This window comes from Suncus etruscus, chromosome 8 (genome assembly GCF_024139225.1).
Source record: "Suncus etruscus isolate mSunEtr1 chromosome 8, mSunEtr1.pri.cur, whole genome shotgun sequence".
Lineage (NCBI taxonomy): Eukaryota > Metazoa > Chordata > Mammalia > Eulipotyphla > Soricidae > Suncus > Suncus etruscus.
Window position 1 is genome coordinate 35256699 of NC_064855.1, and position 22993 is coordinate 35279691.

Sequence of the window (22993 nt, forward strand, 5' to 3'; positions counted from 1 at the left end):
TGCTCTCCTTGAGTTATATGAAAATCCTCAGTATTTCTACTCTAAACTCCTTATATGAGACTAAATAGGTGGTTGGCACTCTTCAAGTCATCAGAGCTGTCATTTACATCCTTTATGCAGGATGTTGTCTTGAGTTGTTATCCCATTGAAAAGCTTGTAGTGTTTATTTTACTACATGTTGTGGTGCGGTTCATGGGCTAGAGGATGTTGTCTCTGCTTTGTTTTGAAGCCACTCTCCTCTGGCTCCACCCATTGTGTATGGAGTCACCCTACCTTGTGCAGAGCCCTGAAGAAATTATGTCTGCTGGGGCCTTTCTTGGCAGCCTCAAGCAGAAAAGCATGAAACCAGGCCAGGAGCAAAGCATGAAGCCAAAAATGCAGTAAAGTAGCAGCCTTTTATGTTATTTTTGTGCCCAAACACATAGTAGGGAATCAGGTTTTGGTGTTAGACAACTTACTATGCCCGGAGCCTGAAGTTGGTACTTGATGGGTACTTGATGGGTAAGATCTCCCTATTTTTAGGCAAAAGATTTTTCCTTTATATTTTTCCTATATTTTACTGTGCCTATGCAAAAACAAACAAACCAAATAAACCTGCCACACAGTTATTATTATTTATTGTATTTTTATCTCTTATCTTTTATATTGGAGCTCCCACTTTTTTCATGGAATGTTGGGACACAGCTTCCATTATTTTACTATGTCTTCCAGCATTTTTCTATAAAACTAAGAGGAAGAGCATAAAGAAAGGATGGGAGCCAGGGACCAGGTTGTCTCAGAAGCACTGGAGAAACGAAATAAATAAGAACAGAACTAAATATCCAAGCCGTTGTCAATGATAATAAAATTAAGTGACCTAAACTTTAGCAATCTAAACTCAGAAGAGCCTGTTACACTGGCAGTTTAGGGGACATAGGGTGGTGGGATAAAATGTACCCTACGCCCATTGTTGGGTGGATGTTGACTCAGGTGGTGGGAAAGGCCCTGAAATTCAACTATGGAGGACTCTAAATATCATAATTGTTTGAATAAAATCAAATTAAAAAAAATTTGTTCTTCATAGCAGAGAAGATCAATGGGATGGGCTAGAATTTTGCAGATGGAAATATGAAGTTAATTTTTTGTGCATCATCTTGGGTACAGGAGCTTACACTAAAAATACACACAAAGTATTATAAGTTGTGGCCCCATTTCAATGAAAAAAATCAGTAACTTCTCATTTTGTATTAGGTCTTCATGGTTATATGTGTGTATTTATGTATTTATGTTTTAATATATCCATTTCTCCCACAGTTTTTGCTCTTAAATAATGAAATAAAGACTTACGTTGTATCGAGGAATCATATTCTTTGGCATCGTGAAACATTGAACATAATGCATAAGGGATTTATCTGCCTTGACTAATTGTGAATGTCCTTTATAATGTCTCCATAAAGAGCATATTAGCATAGCCCATGGGTTCCTGAATTATAAGTTTAAAATGAACAAGTAAAAAGAATGGAGGTAGGTGTCTGAGGGAGAAATTCCCCAGCATGAAAGGAATGCCTTTCTTCTACAAATACCAGAATAAGAAAAATAGTAGAAATAGAGAAAAATGTCAACTAATCAACCAAAGCATAATGATGTATTATTTGATACAAATAACTGAGCTTGGAAGGAAGGTTAAAAGGGAGAGTTATTGGGAGTCTGGAGATAGGGTTTTGTGTCACTGGTTATGAGTTTGTTGTTGGAATTATGTAGGATAAAATGTCACAAAGTAGTCAAAGATAAGGGAATCAAAGGAATTCAAATAGGAAAGAGGAATTAAAACAATCTCTTTTTGCAGATGACATGATGATATACATGAAAAACCCTAAAAGTGTCCACAGTAAAACTAGAAACAATAAACCAATACAGCAAAGTGGCTGGCTACAAAGTCAATACACAAAAGACAGTAGCATTTCTCTATAAAAATAATAAAGTCGAGGAGAGAGATATTAAGAATACAACTCTATTTAAAATAGTATAAAAAACATCAAGTACCTAGGAATCAACCTTACAAGGAAAGTGAAAGACTTATACCAGGCAAACTTCAAAACACTTCAGAAAGAAATTGGAGAGGATCTAGAGAAATGGAAGAACATCCCATGCTCATGGATATGTAGAATCAACATAATAAAAAATGAATAGCCTACCCAAACTTCTATATAGATTTAACGCAATCCCTATCCAAATTTAAACATAATTCTTTAAAGACTTAGAACAATCAATCATAAAATTCATCTGGAACCACAAAAGACCCAGAATAGCCAAACACATACTAAAAAAAAAAAAACAGGAAGTTGGGTGGCATCTCTTTACCTAACCTGAAGCTATATTATAAAGCCATAGTGATCAAAACAGCATGGTACTGATACAAAGACAGTGCATCAGATCAGTGGGTTAGAACAGAATTTCTATACATAAACCCCCAGATATACAGTCAACTAATATTTGATAAAAGAGCCAAGAACTTGAAATAGGACAAAGAAAGTCTTTTCAACAAATGGTGTTGGTACAACTGGAAAACCATTTGTAAGAAATTGAAAATTGACCCATACCTCACCCCATTTACGGAAGTCAACTCAAATGGATTAAAGACCTTGAAATCAGACCAAATCTATAAAGTTTATTGAGAGACTTGAACCCATTTTTAAAACATGCAAAATCAAGTATCATCTCCCCAAAGATTAATGGTTTTTTTATTTAAAAATGGGGACAAGATTTGACAATATTCCCACTATAGATCACCACTTCCCATTCCAACTTCCATGTGGTTTAGGGTGGGCCTAAAATGAGAAGACTTAAGCCTAAAAATATGTCTCAGAAAGCTCTGCCACCTGCCTAAGAGGTGCAGGGCCCTGGACAAGACAAAGAACATTGGGATAAAAATTCTCAGGGTGAATATGTGTGATCCTCACAGTGTCTATAAATATACCATTTCAACAACAAAAAAATCATATGATCATATCAACAGATGCCAAAAAAAAAAACATTTGATAAGGTCCAACACTAATTTATTAAAACCCTCATCTGAGCCGGCCCGCAGCCTGTTTATTTGCAGTTCTTGGAAAGGGCCTTCACCTGTGAAGAGAATGGGAGAGAAAGAGGGACCACCAAGGCAAAAATTCTGATCAATGTGGTATTTATTTTCAGAAGTAACAAAGCTTATATAGTAAGAAATCACAAAGGGAGGGTCACGTGTGCAATGTTTTACATTCTTTCCAAACATTCCACATTAGCCCGTACCTAGTACAACCTTAACAGCTCCTGTGTTGAAGTTATCCAGAACATTCCTACCTAGTACCTAGATGACATCATCGAATTTATCAGGCTTGCAATTAGTGGTCTGCATTGTTTTATGGCCATCTGACATGTATTTAAGTTACAGTTCAATTAGAGGACAGGCTTGCAGCATAATGGCTGCTGTAGTCTAAAATGGATGTGCTCATGTCAAGCTTCTGCAAGGAAGCACTGGCTCCCAACACTCATCAAGATGGGAATGAAAGGAACTTTTCCAAAATAGTCAAGGTCATCTACCACAAGCAAATGGCAAATGTTATTATTAACAGAGATAAACTAAAATAATTTCCCCTAAAATCTGGTACAAGACAAGGCTGACCTCTCTCACCACTCCTATTCAACATAGTATTGGAAGTACTTGCCATAGCAATTAGGCAAGAAAAAGATATCAAGAGCATCCATATAAGAAAGAAGTCAAGATCTCACTGTTTTTGGATGACAGGATAATATATTTAGGGAACCTTAAAGACTCTGCTAAAAAGCTTCTAGAAAACATAGATTCCTATAGCAAAGTGTCAGGCTTCAAAATTAACATGCAAGCATCAATGGCCTTCTTATACACTAATAATGATAGAGAAGAAATGGATATTAATAAACCAATTTCATTCATATTAGTGCCCCACAAACTCAAATATCTTAGGATCAATTTAACTAAATAGGTTAAGGATCTCTACAGAGAAAACTACAAACCCTACTTCAATAAATAAGAGAGGACACAAGGAAATTGAGACACATACCTTGCTCATGAACTGGCAGGATTAATATCATCAAAATGGCTATACTCCCCAAAATATTGTACACTCCATGACATTGAGACTAAAGGCATCTTCAAGGAGGAAAATGCACTCTCCAAACAAGTGGAAGCAGAGATAAATATATGGGAATATATTAAGCTGAGAAGCTTCTACACCTCAAAAGAAATAGAGCTCAGGATACAAGAACCACCCACTTCAAGAATTCAGGAAAGACAGAGAAGCACAGTACAGGGCTCCCTTCAGGTCCTCAGTTCCCTCAGAAGAAGCACAGCAGTGCAGAGACTCCACAGGTAGAGCAATCAGCACTCCACCTGGAAACCCCATAGCTTAAAAGCCCAACAGAAGCGAGGTCAATAAAGTCAGCGTCCAGAGCCTCCAGACATTGGTAATGGACATCTATTGTATTTTTGGTGGCAGAGTCAACCTGAGTTTTAACAAAATCTGTTAATATACAAAATGCCCAAGTGCCAAAAGAAATAAGCAACAAAAATTCTATAAAAGGTCACAGCAGAGTGGATATCTAATAGAATGTATAGCCATGGGAAGGTGAAAAATCAATTCTAATGCCAAGATTCGCTTTGCTCTCTTTGCCTTTGCCTTTCTTCCAGACTATGCTCGACTTTTTTGATACTATCTTTAACAAGTCCTAGCTTGTCTTTTAAAAAAGCAACATTCTTACTTTAAGGCAGCACAAACTCCACCCTCTTTCAAAAAGGCTAAGTCCAAACCTCAGAGCTCTGGGAAGCAAACCGAAAAACAACTGCATTCTGAAGCTGCCCAACAAGCGAGTGAGTAAGAAATGGCTGTCTGTGGGGGTTGCCAGGTGGAATGCTGATTGCTCTACTGGCAAAGTCTCCGCCCTGCTGTGCTTCTTCTGAGGAAACTGAGGACCTGAAGGGAGACCTGTCCTGTGCTTCTCTGTCTTTCCTGAATTCTTGAAACTCTCCTCAGAGCCCTGGGAAGCGAACCCCCAAAAACTGTCACCTGGAGGCCCCAGAAGAGTGCGACCATGAAGCAACGCACTCTTTCTAACCAATAAACCCCACCGCAACACGCAGGAAAAACCACACTACAAGCGTGACAATGGGAAAAACTCACAGGCAAACACCATGCACAGAGAATGAAGATGATAGCTTGGATGACCTAAAAAATTCCAACCATCTGATTAACCTCTCAGATAAGAAACTTAAAATATAAATATGAAAGATGTTTGTAGAACTCAAAGAAAGCATAGATCAATTTGAACACAAAGACAGAAATCAGAAAACTCCAAACTGAAATAGCAGATCTAAAAAACACGGTAGCTCAATTGAAAAACCTCAGTGGATGGCAGCAGGGTAACAGCAGCTGAGGAGAGAATTGGAGTATTGGAAGATTAGATGCAGAAAAACTCAACACAGCAGAAGAAACTGAAAAAGAACCTTAGGACAAACGATCAGGCAATGGAAAAAGTACTCAAGGAATGCGAAAAGATAAAAATAGAAGTCTTTGATAAACTCAACAGAAACAACATAAGAATCATCGGAGTCCCAGAGGCCCAGGTAGGATATCTCCAGGAAGAATCAACTGTAAAAGACATCATCAAAGAGATACTCCCAGAGTTAAAAAATACATGCAATCAAATCCTGCATGCCCGAAGACTCCAGCTAAAAGAGACTCAAAGAAAAAAACCCCAGGAGTCAGAGTCACATTCCTGCATATAATTAATGATTGGGCAGAACAAAATTATTTCCTTGTTTTGAGTGATGACCCTGGGAGCTCATGACAGGCTCTCCACTCACCTTTTATTTTACACACAGAAGGGGTACATGCCAGAGACCAAATCCTAATACGTAATTCTGCAGGACAAGCTACTCTGTGTGGCCTGAATACGTAACCTAAGGCATTAGCTATTAACTAGTCCAAGAGCTCAAGGGAATGCCACAGCATCCTATCAGTCACACATTCCAGGAAGCTTGAGACATCTTTGAATCTTCACTTGCTTAGGACGAATTGGTTCCTGTGTAAAGATTACTCACAAGTTGACCTCTGTAATGCAGGCTGTTTCATCCTGCATTCTCTCCACCCCCTGTAAAACGTGCTTAAAAGGAGTCTTTGCCCAAAAGATAAACACAAAATGATAGCACTATTCTGAAGCACCTAGAACATACATCTTATAAACAACTAACACTCAACAATCAAATAATAGGGTTTAACAGGGTAGAAACTCTAAACACTGTAAGAGTCAACATATACTTGAGAGCAGTGCCCAACATACATGAAAAAGGAACAACGCAAACTCTTGACCACATTATACCACAAAGAAAACAGCAACACCAGAAACAGCAGCATAGAGAGAACAGGTATGTAATCAGCCTTCTACGACAAAGGCCCACATTAATCCCTTGGAGATCGTATACAGGATCACAGGTAAAGAATACCACGGGAAATCACTGACTCCAATGGAAACATCCCATAACATCATGTTTTAATGCCTTATCTTACTATATTTAAAATAACCTCTCAGCTTTTCTGTCCACAGGCATTCTTGGATACAAAGGGTGGACAAACCAAGATGGCAGCTCTGGACACCACACGAGATACCATACCTAGCTGGCACTACGAGATGGTCCCAAGAAAACTCTTTAACATACACTTTATTTCAAGGTTATACCTTCTTTTAGGAATCGAAGCACGTGGCCAGTCAGACCACCGAAGCAGTAACTGTGACATACAGACTTAAACTACAGACTCTACTCATCGAACACATTCAAGCAAACTAACATTCCCTTACTATTCTCTCCTCTCTTCTCACTACTTTCTTTTTTATCATTTCTTTTCTACTCTTCTCTCTACTTTTTTTCTTTTCTCTTTTTCCTTTCTTTCTAATGTATTTTCTCTTTTCTCCCTTCCTACCCCTACCATATACCTTCCCCTTTTCCCCCTTTGGAAATCCAACTACCCCCTCACCCCTCATTCCCATCCAGACTTCCCACTATATTAAAACTCTTCACCCTCAGTCCTTAATCTATTAGGCTTCAACATTGACCTCCTACCCCAATGAACCAGTACCCAGTACCCAAATGAAGAGACACCCAGTCAAACCCACACTTCGTCTCCTGCAAGAAAAGGCAGCTAACTCTCCTGCGGACCCATGCTGCGCGGCCCTCCCTACCATCTTCCCCTAATGTGGACTGTTACTTGAAACCGGACTTAGTTCCAAAAGTAGTCCCAATACAAGAACTCTTCCAAGACCTCCCTGCTGCAAATCTTTTGCCAATCTGAAGAAGGTCAGGGGGTGTGATGGAAAGGTGCCTGGGAACCCACACACTACAAGAAAAACCCAAAAGACAATGGGAAAATCTGTACTCCCAACATAAACATAAGACCTGTATTACATCTCCTCTTTACCTGCCTTTCCCCAAATGTAAGGTAATCTTCTGCATCACTTTGGTCCTTTAAATACTCCGTTAATTCATTTTTTAATTGTCTGTTCTACATATACATATGTGAGCACATACATTTTTAATCCTATTTTTTTAAATCTTTTTTGGGTATGTGACCTGTTTCTGTTTTCCTCTCTGTCCACCCCCAAATGCACCAACAATATAACGTAGCACCATTTCTCTCTGCAAAGGCACAATAAAAAAGGGGAAATCTTACACATAAAAAAGAGCTCTTATCTACTAGAGATAGGAACTCATAGTTGTTTACAATACAGGGATAACTCCTACCTTGAAAATATGTCATGTGGAATCAACTTAGACCTCAGGAGATTAGATCCCACCCGTCCAGCCTTGAACCCTAGATCCCAGTCACAGAAACGGCACAGTTCTTCACAACAGCTGCAGGAAACAAACCCCATCTGGGACAACCTTAATACTGCTGGAACACCGAGTGCCAGCTCTAATACGATATCCTGACAACGAGGAAAATGGGAACAACATGACCTAAGAACAGGTTATCCTACCTTAACAGCCATCGATAAGTCAAAATCAGAAGACTTGTCACCTGTTGGTAGGTCCAAAAACCAAGATCGTGATTTACAGATGACTGGCTGCTAGAACCATGGCCAGACTGTATATATCTTGGGACCAATAAAAAAGCCCTAGTCTAGGGTTTGAACTACGACCTGCACAACAACCATGATCCCCAGTTCCAAAGGTCTGGCAGATACAACTGTAACGGAATGGGGCTTCTGGAAACACAAGGAAAGGCGTTATCCTAGGTGCATTCCCAGGTTTAGTACCAAGACCAAGACCACCAACCACAGAAGATGGATTAAAATGACACTGAGGGAACGAAACTTCTAGAACCACAAAGACTGACTTCATCATAAGTCCCATCCCTGGAACTGTGCGGATACTGAGACCGATAGATACAGAGATCTGATTGTATCACCTAGGATGGAACAGAAGTCTTCCAAACAACACAAAAACACCACCGGGAGAGTAAAGGATCCTGAACAGAGGCTATAGTTGATCCCGTGACAATATACTCCAAGGGCGGAGAAACCCCATATCTCTTATGCCAAGTGAATTCTTTTTGGAATGACCCCAATATTTACTGTGCCAGGGCAGGAGGGAAAGAAACAAAACACAAAAAATTATTTATCTTTTTATATATATTATTTTTTATCTTCATTTATTATCATTATTATTATATTTACCTATCTATTTTTGGTTGATTTCTTTGTTTTGGTGTGGTTATTGAAGCTGTTGCCCCCATTTACACTTTTTTTCTTTTTTTTTTCTTTTCTTCTCTTTCATTATTTGCTCTGCCATGTTTCTTATTCAAGACTGTAGCGGTTTTTTGGTTTTTGGTTTTTTGTGTTTTTTGTGTTTTTTTTTTGTTTTTTTTTTGTTTTTGTTTTTGTTTTTGTTTTTTTTTGTGGTGCTTAGCGTTGAGGGCCCACAACGGTGGACAAGATTGTGTGGAACCAAGGAGAAGAGAAAAACCAATCCTGGTACCAGCCTTGTTCTTCATCGTAATGTTTTTCAAAATCTTTTATACCATCACCAATATGTTGGACGCTGTCCCTAACTAATCCAGTTTTGTCTTTAAAAATACAACATTGTTCCTTAAGGGCTACACAGACTCCCCCCTCTTTCATAAGGGCAAAATCTAAAGCACGACGATTTTGGAGAACAACATCAGCAAGGGAACTAATAGTATCTGAGAAATTGCAGACTAGTTTTGATTTCATTAATGTCTTGTTCCACTGCTTGAGTAAGAGTGCGGAAATTGGATTGAGAGGATACAAGAGAGTAGATACCAGTGCCAGCGCCAGTAGCGCCAACAGCAAGGAGCACTGCAAGTGTGACGAAGGTGAAGGGCTCACGGCGTTGTCGAGAAAGGGATTGAGAAGAATAGGAATAGGGTGAGGTGGCAGGAGAGGGAAAGATATGTTCTGAGTGAATGGTGATTTTTGGAATGAGAATAACGAGAATACAGTAATCGTGTGAAAGGAGGAAAGAAGAACGAATGATAAAAGGAGTAAGACCAGAAGCACAGGCAAAATAAGTTCCATTGGGAGCTAACAGATAGGGTTTTGAAGAGGAAGAGTTGTAGATGTTAATAGTTTCGTTGCACACGTCACGTAATTGGCTAGGAAGCAGGGAGTCGTTAGGCTTAATGCAGAGGCCAGAGCCTACGACTTGACCGACTGTAATGCCATGTTGAGGTTGTGTGTTCCAACGGAGGTCGGAGGGGTCGGAGGTAGCGGAAAGGTTGCCAAACACTGCAACACCTTCATAGAAAGGAGGTTGAGGAGAAAAACAAAGCCAACATCGTTCATAGGCAGGATCCCGAATGTAAAGTTTGAGTCCCCATTGTACAGCTTGAGTCCAGTGATGCTGACGTCCAGCAGCAGTAAAATTGATGAGGATGGGGTTACACCAACCACGGGTAGCAGAGGATGCATCACAGTTCAGAAAAGGAGGAGTTGGGGGGCGTGAAACGGTGATGAAGTCCCAGGAGGAAGAGGGTTTCCAATAAGCAGTTCCGGTGGTTTCACAGCCCCAGGAGGCGCAAAAGTGTTGGTTATGAGCGCCACACTTATAGTCGCTGGAACGGGGCCGGTGGTGACCAGGGCAGACGTAGAAGGTGGTGAAGGGGTGGCGTAGTACATCACGGCGAATAACAGAGTTGCAGCCACCGCTAGCAGGGGAGTAATAGTCATCGGGGTCAACAGCACGAGGTTGAGGCAGGCGGAAATTGGAGGTGCCCCAGTATAGGCTTGCACCCATGGCTAGGGCACAAAGGTCGACTTACAAGACCGGCCAAGGGATGGAGGTAGAGAGGATGGAGGTTGTTGGTGGCATCGGTGGGCATCCAAGGCAGCTAGGCAGAGTGTCTAATTCAGCATTGTCAAAGGTGGAGTCAGTTAGAAACAGGTTTGCAGGAATGGCGTCTAGCAGGAGGTTTATAAGAAAACAGCTTGGCAGGAGGCAAAATGGTTACTTCATATAAAAATTAAGAATTTGCAGAAAACATTAGCAATTTACATTACACTAGTTATTTTTGAATACCACGGGAATGTTATTTGACCTCTGTTAGACTTTGGCATAAAAGAAAATTTATAATTAACAATTGCTAATTAAAAAAAAATTTTTTTAACTGAATATAAAGGATTTTTCTTAAACTTTTAGTTATTATGTTAAAGCTGGATGCTATTTTTTAGCCATAAATACATATTCTATAGGCTTGAACTTACACATAGCAGGAAAGCCAGGTGACTGCAAAGTCCAGAAATTCTCCAGGGAAAAGTTATCCCCGATGGCCATTGAGAAATCTGGGGTTTGCCATCTCCCACACCTTCCGCCATGTTCTTAGAAGGACAAAGCTAGCTTAATACATAATTTTTAACACATGATTTTTAGTTGCAAGATGCCAGTCTGTGAACTGACCAGACTGAACCAGGTTGAAAAAATTAATTGAAATTTGAAAAATAAATAAGGCTTTGAAAATTGTATTATTATAAAATGTAGAGATAACAAATAAACAGACAAAACAAAACAACATTAAACACAACATTTTACACTTGTGGCCACTTTCATTCATCACAACAGACACATAAACAGACAAAAGGATTGATTTAAGACTTATTTATAAAAAATTGACAAGCGCTTTTAAATATTTAGCTAGCATGTTTGTGAGAAGAAAAAAAAATTTTTTTTTGTAGAAAAACTTTTTTAGTTTTGAGAAGTACTTAATGCAGATGGAGTGGAACTTTGCTGAAAATAAATTTTAAGGTTTAGATTTAACATAAAACATTTTTAAAACAATTTTAATTTGAAGTTTAAAACATTAAGTAAAATGGTTAATAAGCAGTAAAAATTTTTTAAGTAAAATGGTTAATGAGCACTGTAGAAGGAGTCTTCACTCTGAAGTATGAAATCATTTGCTGTAAATGAATAGGTTTTCTTTAAATTGGTTTTGCAGTAGAACAGTAAGACAGCTGCAATAAAGTGTTAAAATTTTTATGATTAAACACAATAGCATGAACTATGATTATTAAAGGTATAAAAACTGATTTTAAAAAACAAACAACTGTTTTTACTATGAAGACTTTAAGTGAATAATTTGTAAAAAATATTATATACTAAATTAACTAAATGCTTAGATTATTATAAAATATAGTTAAAGACATCTGATGCATTTACACACCTAGAACTTAAGACTAAAATTATATTTAATACTAGTTAATTTGCTTATAAAGTTTAGTTACTTTTATATATTACTTATAAAATTATATATAATATATTTCTCATTTATATTATTTTTTCACTGCGACACAAATATACAGATTTGTATAATGTGCTGATATTTTGAATGCACTTAAAATAATAGTTTTTTCAATGCAGAAATAAAGAACAACCATTGCTGTAGCACAAAGTTAAAACTAAGGGTACTATAAAGCACACCTAGGTGTTCACTGTGCATTAAATTAACTATATTGTTTAAAAAGGCTAGCCACATTATTTTTCACATAATTTTGTAAATACTTTAAAAATTAAAATAAAACTTTTAATAGAAATATAAGACTTAAATTTAACACTTTTGTGTTCGTTTGGATTTTAAAACACAAAGAAGTTTTTCTTTTACCAACATTTTGTTATCTGTAAAGTGACAGAATTATGACCTTGCTCTAAAATTTTCTGAGAGGCATGAAAAAAAAAGTTTATTGCCCTTATCTTCCTGTTGCTTTTTAATGTTTTAATAATTACTTTACACCACTTAATGCACTAAACCTAATAACACATATTTGACGAAGTGTAGGGCTGACAAGGTGAAGCAGAGTTTTTCACTGATAACTCGGGGAGGGGCCAGCACAGTTAACAGCAGGAAGGCTAGAGGCAAATTATTTACAGTCAGCAGGGTGTAATGATATAGAGAAGAAAAAAAAAACAATCTTTTAAGATTAATTACTAATTTATTGGAATTAGAGGGAATGGCAACCGAAGAGGGGAGTCTGGGTTGCAAAAGTACCATGGGGTTTATGGTTTTATTAATTGATTTGAGAATATGCAAGAGATGCCACTTTTCAGATTTTTTTTTTTTTTGAATAACAAAGATTGGGTATTTCAAGGTGAATTGGAAGGCTTAAAGTGGGAGTGGCAGGGCCTGAGCTGGCTGTTTTTCAAGGCTGGCAGGAAAGAGGCTGAAGGAGGCTGAGGGCTGGTTTGAGCAAAATTGTCCTGAGTAAAAGGTACATTAGGCTTAGAAGTTTTAACAGCAAAGTGTAGATATCGCAAGGTTTTATGGCTTAGCAGCTGATACTTTGTAATTATTCTGCTCACTGTGCCCTTAGAATTTTTTGTAGGCACTGCAGCAGTTTCTGTTTTATGGCACTCAGCCTCACTTTTATTAGTTTGTTCCTTTGAATTCTCAAGAGGGGGGGGAACGCCTGAAGGGCAGAAACCTGTGAATTAAGAGAAGCAGCCTGTTTTTGAAGGCTTAAGATTTGTTTAAGATTTTCAATTTGGCCAAGTAGTTTCATTTCTATAGCTTTAAGAGGGGGAGCGGTGAGAGGAGGGAATCTGCCATGGTTAGGGACTGAGCGTCTTGGGCATTTAGAATTTTTCCCCTGGGGTGCCGGGGATCAGTGGGAGGCGTTTGAGAAGGTAGCTGCGGAGGCTGCTGAGCAGGCGGGGAGGGGGGGGGAAGACTTTTTTCATGAGGGAGAAAGACAGGAAAGGTAGTAGCACTGGTTTTTGAGCTAAGAGCATTATCAAGTTTGTTAGAGAGGTGAGAGACCATGGATGTAATTGTGGTGAGTTGGGAGCTTAAGTCAGAAAGGGGGGGGGGGGGAGGAAGAAAGCAGCAACAGTTTGTTGCCGGTGTGGGGGAGCTGCTGGAATGCCGGCTCTGGGGAGCGACTTCCAGGCACAGAGGGCAGCAAGAGCCATGTTGGCAAGCTGGGACTTGGAAAGTGTGTGCTGTACCGTTAAGGTATGAAAAGAGGCGAGGCCAGCTATAAGAGCTTAGAGATCAGGATTCCTGCCTATCTGCAAGGGCTTTGCAGCGGAAAAAAAAAGTTAACTTCCCAAGAGACAAAGAGTTCAGCTTTTAGATTCTAAGCAGGAGAGCGTGTAAGGGGCTTGGGGGCCATAGGAGGTTACGGCTTGAAACGGCTCTTTGAGGCTTTTCCAATTAAAGGCTTTGTATTGTTGCAATTGCTGGCTAAGGAGGGGAGTAAAAACTTTGACGGAGCAAGGACGGAGCTGAGGCAGGCTATGGCAGGGTAGGAGAAACGCCAGGGAGATTTTTAAAGGCAGCTTTTAGTTTTGCAGCGACAGAAAAGCTGGAGGCAAGATTAGGAGAGTGGCTGACTGTTAGCGGCAGAGGCTACTGAGTAGGCTGAGAAAGACTTTTTTTATTAGGGAGAAAGACAGGAAAGGTAGTAGGTGGAAAGCGGCGGAATTTTCGCCCGCCCGCCGGGGAGAGCTGCTCAGGGAAAAAAGCAGCGGCTTTAACAGGATTAGCACAGAGGTTGAAGCGGCAGAAGTGAAGATGAAGGGTTAAAGGAGGGAGGGAACTGAGAGATTTAAAGCGACAGGAACCTGAAAACTAGATTTTTGGCAAACATCATAAACAAAACATTAAAAAATTACAAATAACGTGACACCCATGGTAGCGAGTTCGATGGGTATTTTTGGCAAACATCATGAACAAAACATTAAAAAATTACAAATATCTTTTTTGGTAACCTCTATATGTCTGGCTTTCAACTCAGACTGTATATATTTAATGAATTTAAGTTCAGTACTCAAAGAATTACCCATGGTAGCGTATCCTATGGGTTAAGCCCCAAAAGCCAATCAGGGGCGGCGATCGGAACGACTGGAAAAACTGCAGTTTAAATATTTGATTAAGGCTAACTCGTTTCAACGCTTACCCTGATGAGGTAATTTCCGCGATTTACGAAGGAGCTCTAGACTCGCCGACCTGTAGTCGTTCGGAGTGTGGCGGTGATCTTCGAGCCCAGCGTTGGGCGCCAAAATGCAGGGTCCTGAAGCCCCCCAGGGGGGCCCGGCCAGCAGGAATTAGCTGGGAAGGCTTCTCAGACGACCGCACTTCTATTTTGCTGAGTAGAAGCACAACCACACTGTAAAAAATCTGAGAGAGGTTAATAATAAAGACCCAAGGCAGCGTCTCACTGTTCAAGGGTATCTTTATTGGCTACAGCTCCTTCTTATATAGTGAAGGAGAAGGGGGCAGTACAAAGGTGATGTCAGTCATACTTTTGGCGCGAAGGCCCATACAAGGCAAGAATATATTTCAGGTTTCAAGGAACAAAGAAAGTTAAGCATTCTCTAAATAAGGAAGTGGGCAGTGGGACTAGGGGGCTGGATGACCTTCAAGCTATGATGAACGTGCTGTTTCTATGGAAACTTCAAGTGTCCTTCTAGCTGCATTCCTAACTGCTTGATTATCAGGAGTTGGTGCAAAATGTGCCTGCCTCAGTGATTCTGAACAGACAGTGTAGTATACATATATTGATAACAGCCTAATTTACTCCAGAATGTGGTCTTAAGGAGTGAGGCCTAGCTTCTGATAAGGTACCAGGCAGTTTTTGCTCTTCTCCGGCTAGAGCTAATTTTATCTTGCAGCTGCATGCCTTTCTCTTTAGCTCAAAAAATTCACAGCAAGACTGCATATTGCTTTTAGGTGAAAAGCTGGGCTATGGCAGAGAGAACAGCAAAATGTCCTCAAACAAGTCAGTCCCCAACAATTGTTTGAGTCCTCACTGGATATTTGACACTTCTTTTTGTACTGGTGGAGTGTTTCACCTTTTTCTCCTTCGTCTCTCTAACTGAGGATGAGTCCCTCTAGAAGAATTCCGCTTATTTTCTGCGTATTAGACCTTTACCCCAGTTTACTACTATTCCCTTCTTCAAACAAAACCACGTAACTTGAACTTGCTAGTCCTGCCTCCCAGTTAGAGGGGGAAATAAGGGAGGCACCAGGACCAAACAGGTGCAAGACTACTAAGTATTTGGCTAGATATAGAGGGAACAACATATTCTGGCAGCCCTAGGGGTGAGGGAAGAGCATATGGGAGGTAGGACAAAAACGGAGGTGTAGGGAGGACAAATTGGTGATGGAAATCCCCCCTGATTTTATGTAAATATGTACCTAAAATATTATTGTCAACAATATGTAAGCCACTATGATCAAAATAAAAATTAAATTAAAATTTAAAAAAAAGGAGTCTTTGCCATTCAATAAATGGAGACTTGACAAGCCTCGTGTTGCTTGGCCCCCTACTTCCTCTCCATCTCTTTTCAGGTTGGGACCCCTCTATACCCATGAAATAACCTGTCCTGCAGGCCAGGACAGAAAGGGTCCTCCTTGTAAAATTATTCTCATATTCAGAATTCATTTTTTAATCTTTAACCCTTAGCCAGTGTTTAGTTTTTGGATAACTATGGCACTACTGGATATCAATCGGAAATAATATCACCTAGAGAGGATAGTGGTCAGACAAAGAATCAAGCCTGACCTTTCCAGAATTGAAGGTAGCAGTTTAGTAAGTAAGAGGAGTCATATATAAGAATTTCCTTATGTAGATGCAAGAAAAATACATTGCAAACTATCCTTGAGGAGTGATTCGTTCATTGGCATTTTGATTATCTTCTGTTCACACCTTTCTGCTGTGCGAACATCAGCTCTCCAGACTGACCTTCCAGTAAAGCCTCTGCTTTTGTATTGTACACTGACCTTGTTTGGAATGTTTTCCTATAATAAATTAATTGAGTCAATTAGAATGATCTTCAGGTCATTTTGCTTTATGAATGAGCAGTGTTCCCTGAGGGAGGAAACACAGTATACTCTTTAATAAAATATGAGAATTCTTTCTGTGATGGGGAACGGTTTTCTTTTACCATTTGTAGGATGACCATCTTACTGTATTTTCCAGTTTTCATCAAAGAACAGAAATGCATTTTGGGGCAATATAAGAAGAAAAGTGCATGTCCACTTGGTGCTATAAACTCGTGCCAGTAATTATATTGTTTAGTAGCCCATCTAGTGATCTCTGTTATGTTGGCCTGGGACTTTCCAGTGGACACTAAAGAGTCATCCATGTCTTCATGTCCACTTCTCTATGCTATGATTTGTCCATGAGAAGCTATCTACTGTATGAAGGGATAGAAAATGAAAAGATAGGTTATTCATAACAAGATGGTAAAGCAAAGCACTCAAATAATTAATCATGTAATCATTGGCCTTTATTTATTAGGAAACTAGGTAAGCTCAGTTCATATGCATAAGTGCTGGGAATTGTGTGAGGAGCATCTTGATCTTGATCACAGTTCATTGAGCTGGTCCAAGTTGCTGATAATCTTTCTGGAAACTTCCTAGACTGTGTGAACTTATACCAAGATTCCACACAACACTTTCATCAATTTCATTATATTATATACCGTAAATGTTGCTGTGTCCACTTTTACAAAAAAATATTTCACATTCATTTATCTAATGCAGAAGTTCAGCTCAAGATTATTTAGATGCAAATGTGTTCATAAAGCAATGTTCCACAAATAATGCAGAAGATAATCTTACCAACTCCTGAAATTGATATCAGAGAAAATAACCTCTTGCTGTTGCACAGAATTTATAAAGATGTTCACAGATAAAACTCCAAATATGCCTGAATTTCACACAACTGTGCTAAATATATCACTAAGCCAAATTTAGTTGTAAATACACTGACTTAGCCATGTATTTTCAGAATTGAAAGGATCAGTTCAATTTACAAATAGGGATGTTAAAAGAAAAACAGTTCTGCGCAAGTAATTCTCCCAAACTCACAATAACAGGTAGAATTAAAAAAGTGACATCCTCACATGTATCCCAATTGTAATTTAGCTATATTTCACACATTTATGTTTTTACCTGCCTTCTTTTTTTACTAAGTGGAAATAAAATGAAACACTGGTTTTAATTTAATTGCTTTTCCTCAAGAACAAGGTTTGGATAATGTTTCTATAAACATTGAGTAAACAATAAAATGTTGGTGCTTGTTAAGGAAAGACCTAAAGTTCAAGAACATGCAATCACACGTGACATAATTACATGTAATTCTTCTGTTAACAACTATATAACTCCAGCAGACAATCCTGAAGAAAAATATTAAGAATATGGGAGTGTAGGAGTTTACTCTGCTTCTTTTGGTTATTGCTTAATGATAAAGGGATATACTGAGATTTTCAACTGAATGCTGAGCCTGGAGCCTCCTTCTAAATCTCAGAAACCTGATGCTGCAGGAAGAAGTTAAGAGAACTAAACATTTCTGTAATCTCTTCACCCAGCACAGCTGCCTCTTCCTTAGGCTTCTTGCACAGTCAGGATGTGGGTTGTCACACTGTGTCTCCCGCACAGAAATATGTGCCTGTGTCCTCAGGCGTCAAATTGCGCGTTTCCATGTAGGCTGTGCTGGTGGACTGGTCTGCAGTGAGGGTGACTCTGCTCTGGAACTTCGGTGAGTAGCTTGTACTACCACTACGAGGGTTGATATATCCCATCCACTCAAGCCCTTGTCCAGGTCGCTGCTGCACCCAGTTCATATCGTAGTTAGTGAAAATGTATCTGGATGCCTGACAGGAGATCTTCACTGATGTCCCAGGTTTCCTCAACTCAGGCCCAGACTGCACCAGCTGCTCCTGGGACTCCACACCTGTGGACAGAGATTGGATTGGAAGCACTTTACTGACTGGGCCTACTTCCCTTCTCAGTCCAGGGACTGGGACCCTTACCTGTGGCCACTGTGAGAAGGAAGAAGATTTTCCATATCCATTCCATGCTGAGGGCTGTGCTCACACAGCCACGTTCTTGAGTAGAGGTGTATACTTGTGATATCATTACACAAAACGTTTCTCTATTTATTTTCAATAGCAAAGAATGCATTTGCATATTTATAAGGGAGATAAGTCATAGTTAAATCCTAGTCCAATATATAGAAGAAGCAAATGATTTACTTAGGCTTAACTAGAGTGTGAATTCTAATATTGTGAGGTCATGAGCCCGTAGCCTATCCTTAACCCTGCAGTAGAGAAATTCCTATTGGATATTAGACAGACAGGGAATGCTACTCTCAGAGAACCATCAGACAAGCCCTGCACCTTCACTTCCTGGGTTCTTATTATCAGAAATTTGATGCAGATATGTTGAATAAACTTTTACTTTTATGTGTTTTCTATTATATCCTCATGAGATATATTAAAAATATAGTTGTATGACAGTCATATAAGGTTCCCCTACCTTTCTCTTAATAACTATTAATTTACCAACAGAAATTTCTCCTATTAGTCCTCCCCTTGCAGCCTCCATAGCCTTCCTTTATGACAGAATCATTCTCTTTCTCCTTTCTCTATATTTTGCCTTTCCTCTCATCTGAACCTATTTTTTCTGTTCAGTATCATGGTTTGTAACACTGTTCCTGAGGGTAACCATACATATCTCTTTATTTCCTTTCAATTATAATTTGTTGACCATGAACCATTCCTATGTTATTGTCATAGTGTTCGTTTCTCTAAGTTAGACAGATTACAGGGGTCCTCAAACTTTTAAACAGGGGGCCAGTTCACTGTCCCTCAGACCATTGGAGGGTCTAACTATAGTAAAAACAAAACTTATGAACGAATTCTTTTGCACACTTCATATATCTTATTTTGCAATGAAGAAACAAAAGAGATAGAAATACAATATGTGTCCCGCGGGCCATAGTTTGAGAACCACTGGAACTATACCTCCACCATTTCTATTATCTGTTATTATTCTTATACTATCACTTTTTATATCCCATATGAGTGTAATCATTCCAATACTGCTGTCTCCATCTGACTCATTTCACTTAGCATGATGCTACACGTCTCTCTATTTATACACAAATTTTATTAATTATTTTTTCCTCACAACTGCATAGTATTCATTCTCTAGATATATCTGCCATAGTTTCTTTATCCACTCATCTGTTCTGGGCACTTGGGTTGTTTCCAGATTCTAGTTAATGCGAATAATGCTAAAAAAAAATCATAGGAGAGCAGATGCCTCTTTGCATTGTGTTTTGGAATCCTTAGCCAGTATTCCTAGAAGCAGTATTTATATGGATTGAATAGAAATTAAATTCTAGATTTTTGAGCATAGTCCAATCTGTCTAGTTCCAAAATGATTGGCTTGCTCGACATTCCCACCAGCAGTGGAAGGGGGGGTTTTAATTTTTATTTTACCCTTTAATTCATTAAACTTGTTTCCTGTTTTTTACTTTTCAGGCATGCAAATACCCTAGAAACATTTTTCACGATATTCATGAACTTATTTAGTTGTTAAATTCTCCAACAAAATAAAGTATTTTGAAACAAAATTGCTGACCACCAATAATTCCTTCACTGGTGGTTATATCAGTTGTTTTCCTTTGGAAACAGGAAGCACCAGAACTTAAGAACAACTCTCCTAAGCTTCTGACTATACACCTCATATAGCCTGGATTGATATGGCCACAGCGCCCCCTGCTGTCCAGAACTGCCAGCAATGAGGCTCTAGTTTGGATTCCCAGGACTGCCACACTCACAACTCCTCTTAAGCCTTGACCTACTGTCAGTCTCTGAAAGCTGAGTAGCATAAGGACCTGAATTAAGAACGCTCCTTCACACACTGCTCTTCTTTTAAATTATATTTAACTAACAAGTTCCCATGGCGTTAACATTATATTGTTTATGTACATGCACTGTCAGATGACGCCCAGCTTATAACCCAACAAATGTGTTCCCTGATGTGAAAGCCCACCTGGATAGATACTTTTTTCTCTCTCCACCTTCCTGCTCCTCGTGAATTTTGTATGAGTTTAAAATGAAATAGTTCTGACTTGGGGCTCTCTCAGAAAACCAGAAGGAGAAGCCACTGACTACATGATTCTTTCCTGAATGAATTCTTTGATTAATCCTTCACCATTACAATACTTCTTTAGACCAAAATCCTAAGTTTCCTTCCCCCACACCAAAATATATCTATGGTAGAATTTTCTTCTCTCTCTCTCTCTCTCTCTCTCTCTCTCTCTCTCTACCTACCTATCATCTATCTATCTATCTTTCTTTCTTTCTTTTTCAATTTCTCCTTACTACCTCTTTCTTGCCCTCTTATCATTTTAGTACTTTACATTTGAACTTATTTTTGCTTCATGGGATTAATTACTTCAGAGTGAAACCACAAAATTGAGATTATCACTCTTTCATTTTATCAAAGGGACCAATTAACACAAGCCCTGAATGTGGGTGCCCTTTCCTGAAGGGACACCAATTAAGATGTTGTTATTCTTTCTTGAAGGAAAATTGCACATACACAAAGACAAAGACAGACAGACAAAGAAGACAAAAGTGGGAAAGGATTCCAACCAAATCCGAATCCAATTTCGTTTATTGAAACTCAAGGCCTGGCTTATATACATTTTTGTGTGGGCACAGTTCTGCTAGTAAATATATCTGTAGGAAATATATACATAGAACAGACCATATTGTCGAGATAACAGGAACCATCAGCAATTAGGATGGAATGTACAGCTAATGGGATCTGTCTCCATTAGGTCAGGAATGTACTGATAATGGAGCCCATCTCAAGCAGGTTGGAATGTACAGATGACAGAGACCTCATAATTTAGACTCAGTTTCCCAGTAATAAAATTCTGTGCTTTCTTTGTTTCTATACAAGCCTTAAATCTTAAATGTTTATTTATTCCTTAAGGCTGCCTGCTTTTAGCATAGCTCTCTACTTGTTGCCTTTCTGTGCCTAACAAGCCTTAAATCTTAAAAGTTTACATTTATTCTCAAAGTTGCCTGCTTTTAGCAAAGTTCTATGCCTGTCACAAGGCCCTGCATTTCAGACCTGCATTTTCTGCCATTTCTTAAGGGGCTCCCTACACCTAAAAGACAATCATACTCATCAGGAAGAAATCTTCCAAGAGTCTGTTGATTCAGCCTGGCACCAGCACTTCTGTATACCTGTCATGTGATATTCCAAATTATGTGCCTCACTTTGGGCAATAAACTGAGCATGTGGTCAGATGTCCTCATGATCTGTATCTCACAGACCTGTGGCACTGACCAATTTTTAAACACACAAGACTGGAAATGTTACCGTGACCATTTTGAAGAACTAATATTTTCTCATCTCTCCACTGGGGATAAGAATATGTATGTGGAGTCATGTTACACGCCCCAAAAATCGTGTAGTTTGTCTTACCAAGAAATGGATTTCATATCTAAAAATGCTTTCTTTCTAATACACATGATTGTGAAGTGCATAGATTCATACATAAATTTAAATATGTGTAAATGTTGATGATCAAAGAGATGTCACTAAGCCTAGATTTCAGAACCAATACTAGAGACTCAGATCATATTGACCCTTGCTAAGAGCAGACAGATCTGTTCAATGATAGGGATGTTTAATGAAGACAGTTCGGCTGACGTGACCCAACTGGAACCAAGCAGAGTAGGGAGACTATACCAAAGAGGTCCTGACTCAGATCCCAATATGACTGCAAACTCATAACCCATAGTGATTTCTGTGTCCTGTTTTTTTTTTTTTTCATAAATGGAAATCAAATTCAAACCTGATCTTACTTTATTGACTTTTACATATTACAAGGTGAATTTTGAAAAGTGTGGAAAAGTTGGGTTTTATAAAGAAAGATACAGGGGGAAAACCCTGCAATGAAACTAGGACATATTTATGAGTGGTCATTCTGCTTAAATATGGGAAGTTCCAGTAAAAGAAAGTATCGGTGAAAACATGTGATCTATGGATAGGCTATTGTTCTCTTGGATATTACTGAAGGATTGAAAAATATACTGTAATTTTTCAACAAAAGAAAAATGAGTGTGGTCCAGTGTGTAGGTAAAGTACTTGTCTTGAACATCGCCAAGATGGTATCCATACCCAGAATCCCATATGAATTACCAAATCAGCCAGGAGTTATTCCTGAGTTAATCTGATGTCACCTGGTGTGACCTAAAATAAAAACTAAATAAATAAAAGTTAATTTAAATTCTTGAGTAGGAGAAACTCTGCTTGTGTTTAGACCCTGACTCTGGAGAAGAAAGTCAGCAGCATCAACGTCCCTGTGATCTCCTTATCCAAAACAGCTTCCACTGCCTCAGGTTTCTGAAACACTCAGGATGTGGTTGTCACATTGTGTCTCTTGCACAGTAACACATGGCCTTGTCCTCAGAGCTCAGTTTACTCACTGTCCTGTGGGCTGTGCTGCTAGAATTGTATGCAGTAAGAGTGACTCAGTTCTGGAACTTTGGTGCCTAGACTATATTACCATTACCAGATCTATTGCTCCCATCCACTCAAGCATTTTCTTTTTCTTTATATCACTCTATTTTGATTATTTTGTTTCTTTAAATGTTTTAATCATTTTTATTTTGAACAAA

The 22993-nt window shown here is 38.9% G+C and overlaps 1 non-coding gene and 1 gene segment (V, D, J or C); both read right to left on the minus strand.

The window, feature by feature from the left end:
• Positions 1-11869: 11869 nt before the first annotated feature.
• LOC126017240 (small nucleolar RNA SNORA22) lies at positions 11870-11999 on the minus strand. Its single transcript, XR_007498874.1, has one exon. It is a non-coding gene; the product is annotated as a small nucleolar RNA SNORA22 (small nucleolar RNA).
• Positions 12000-17920: 5921 nt separating this feature from the next.
• On the minus strand, positions 17921-18362 carry LOC126015889 (immunoglobulin heavy variable 1-46-like). The segment is given in 2 exon segments: positions 17921-18237; positions 18317-18362. Coding segments are annotated over 2 exon segments (363 nt in total).
• Positions 18363-22993: the final 4631 nt, after the last annotated feature.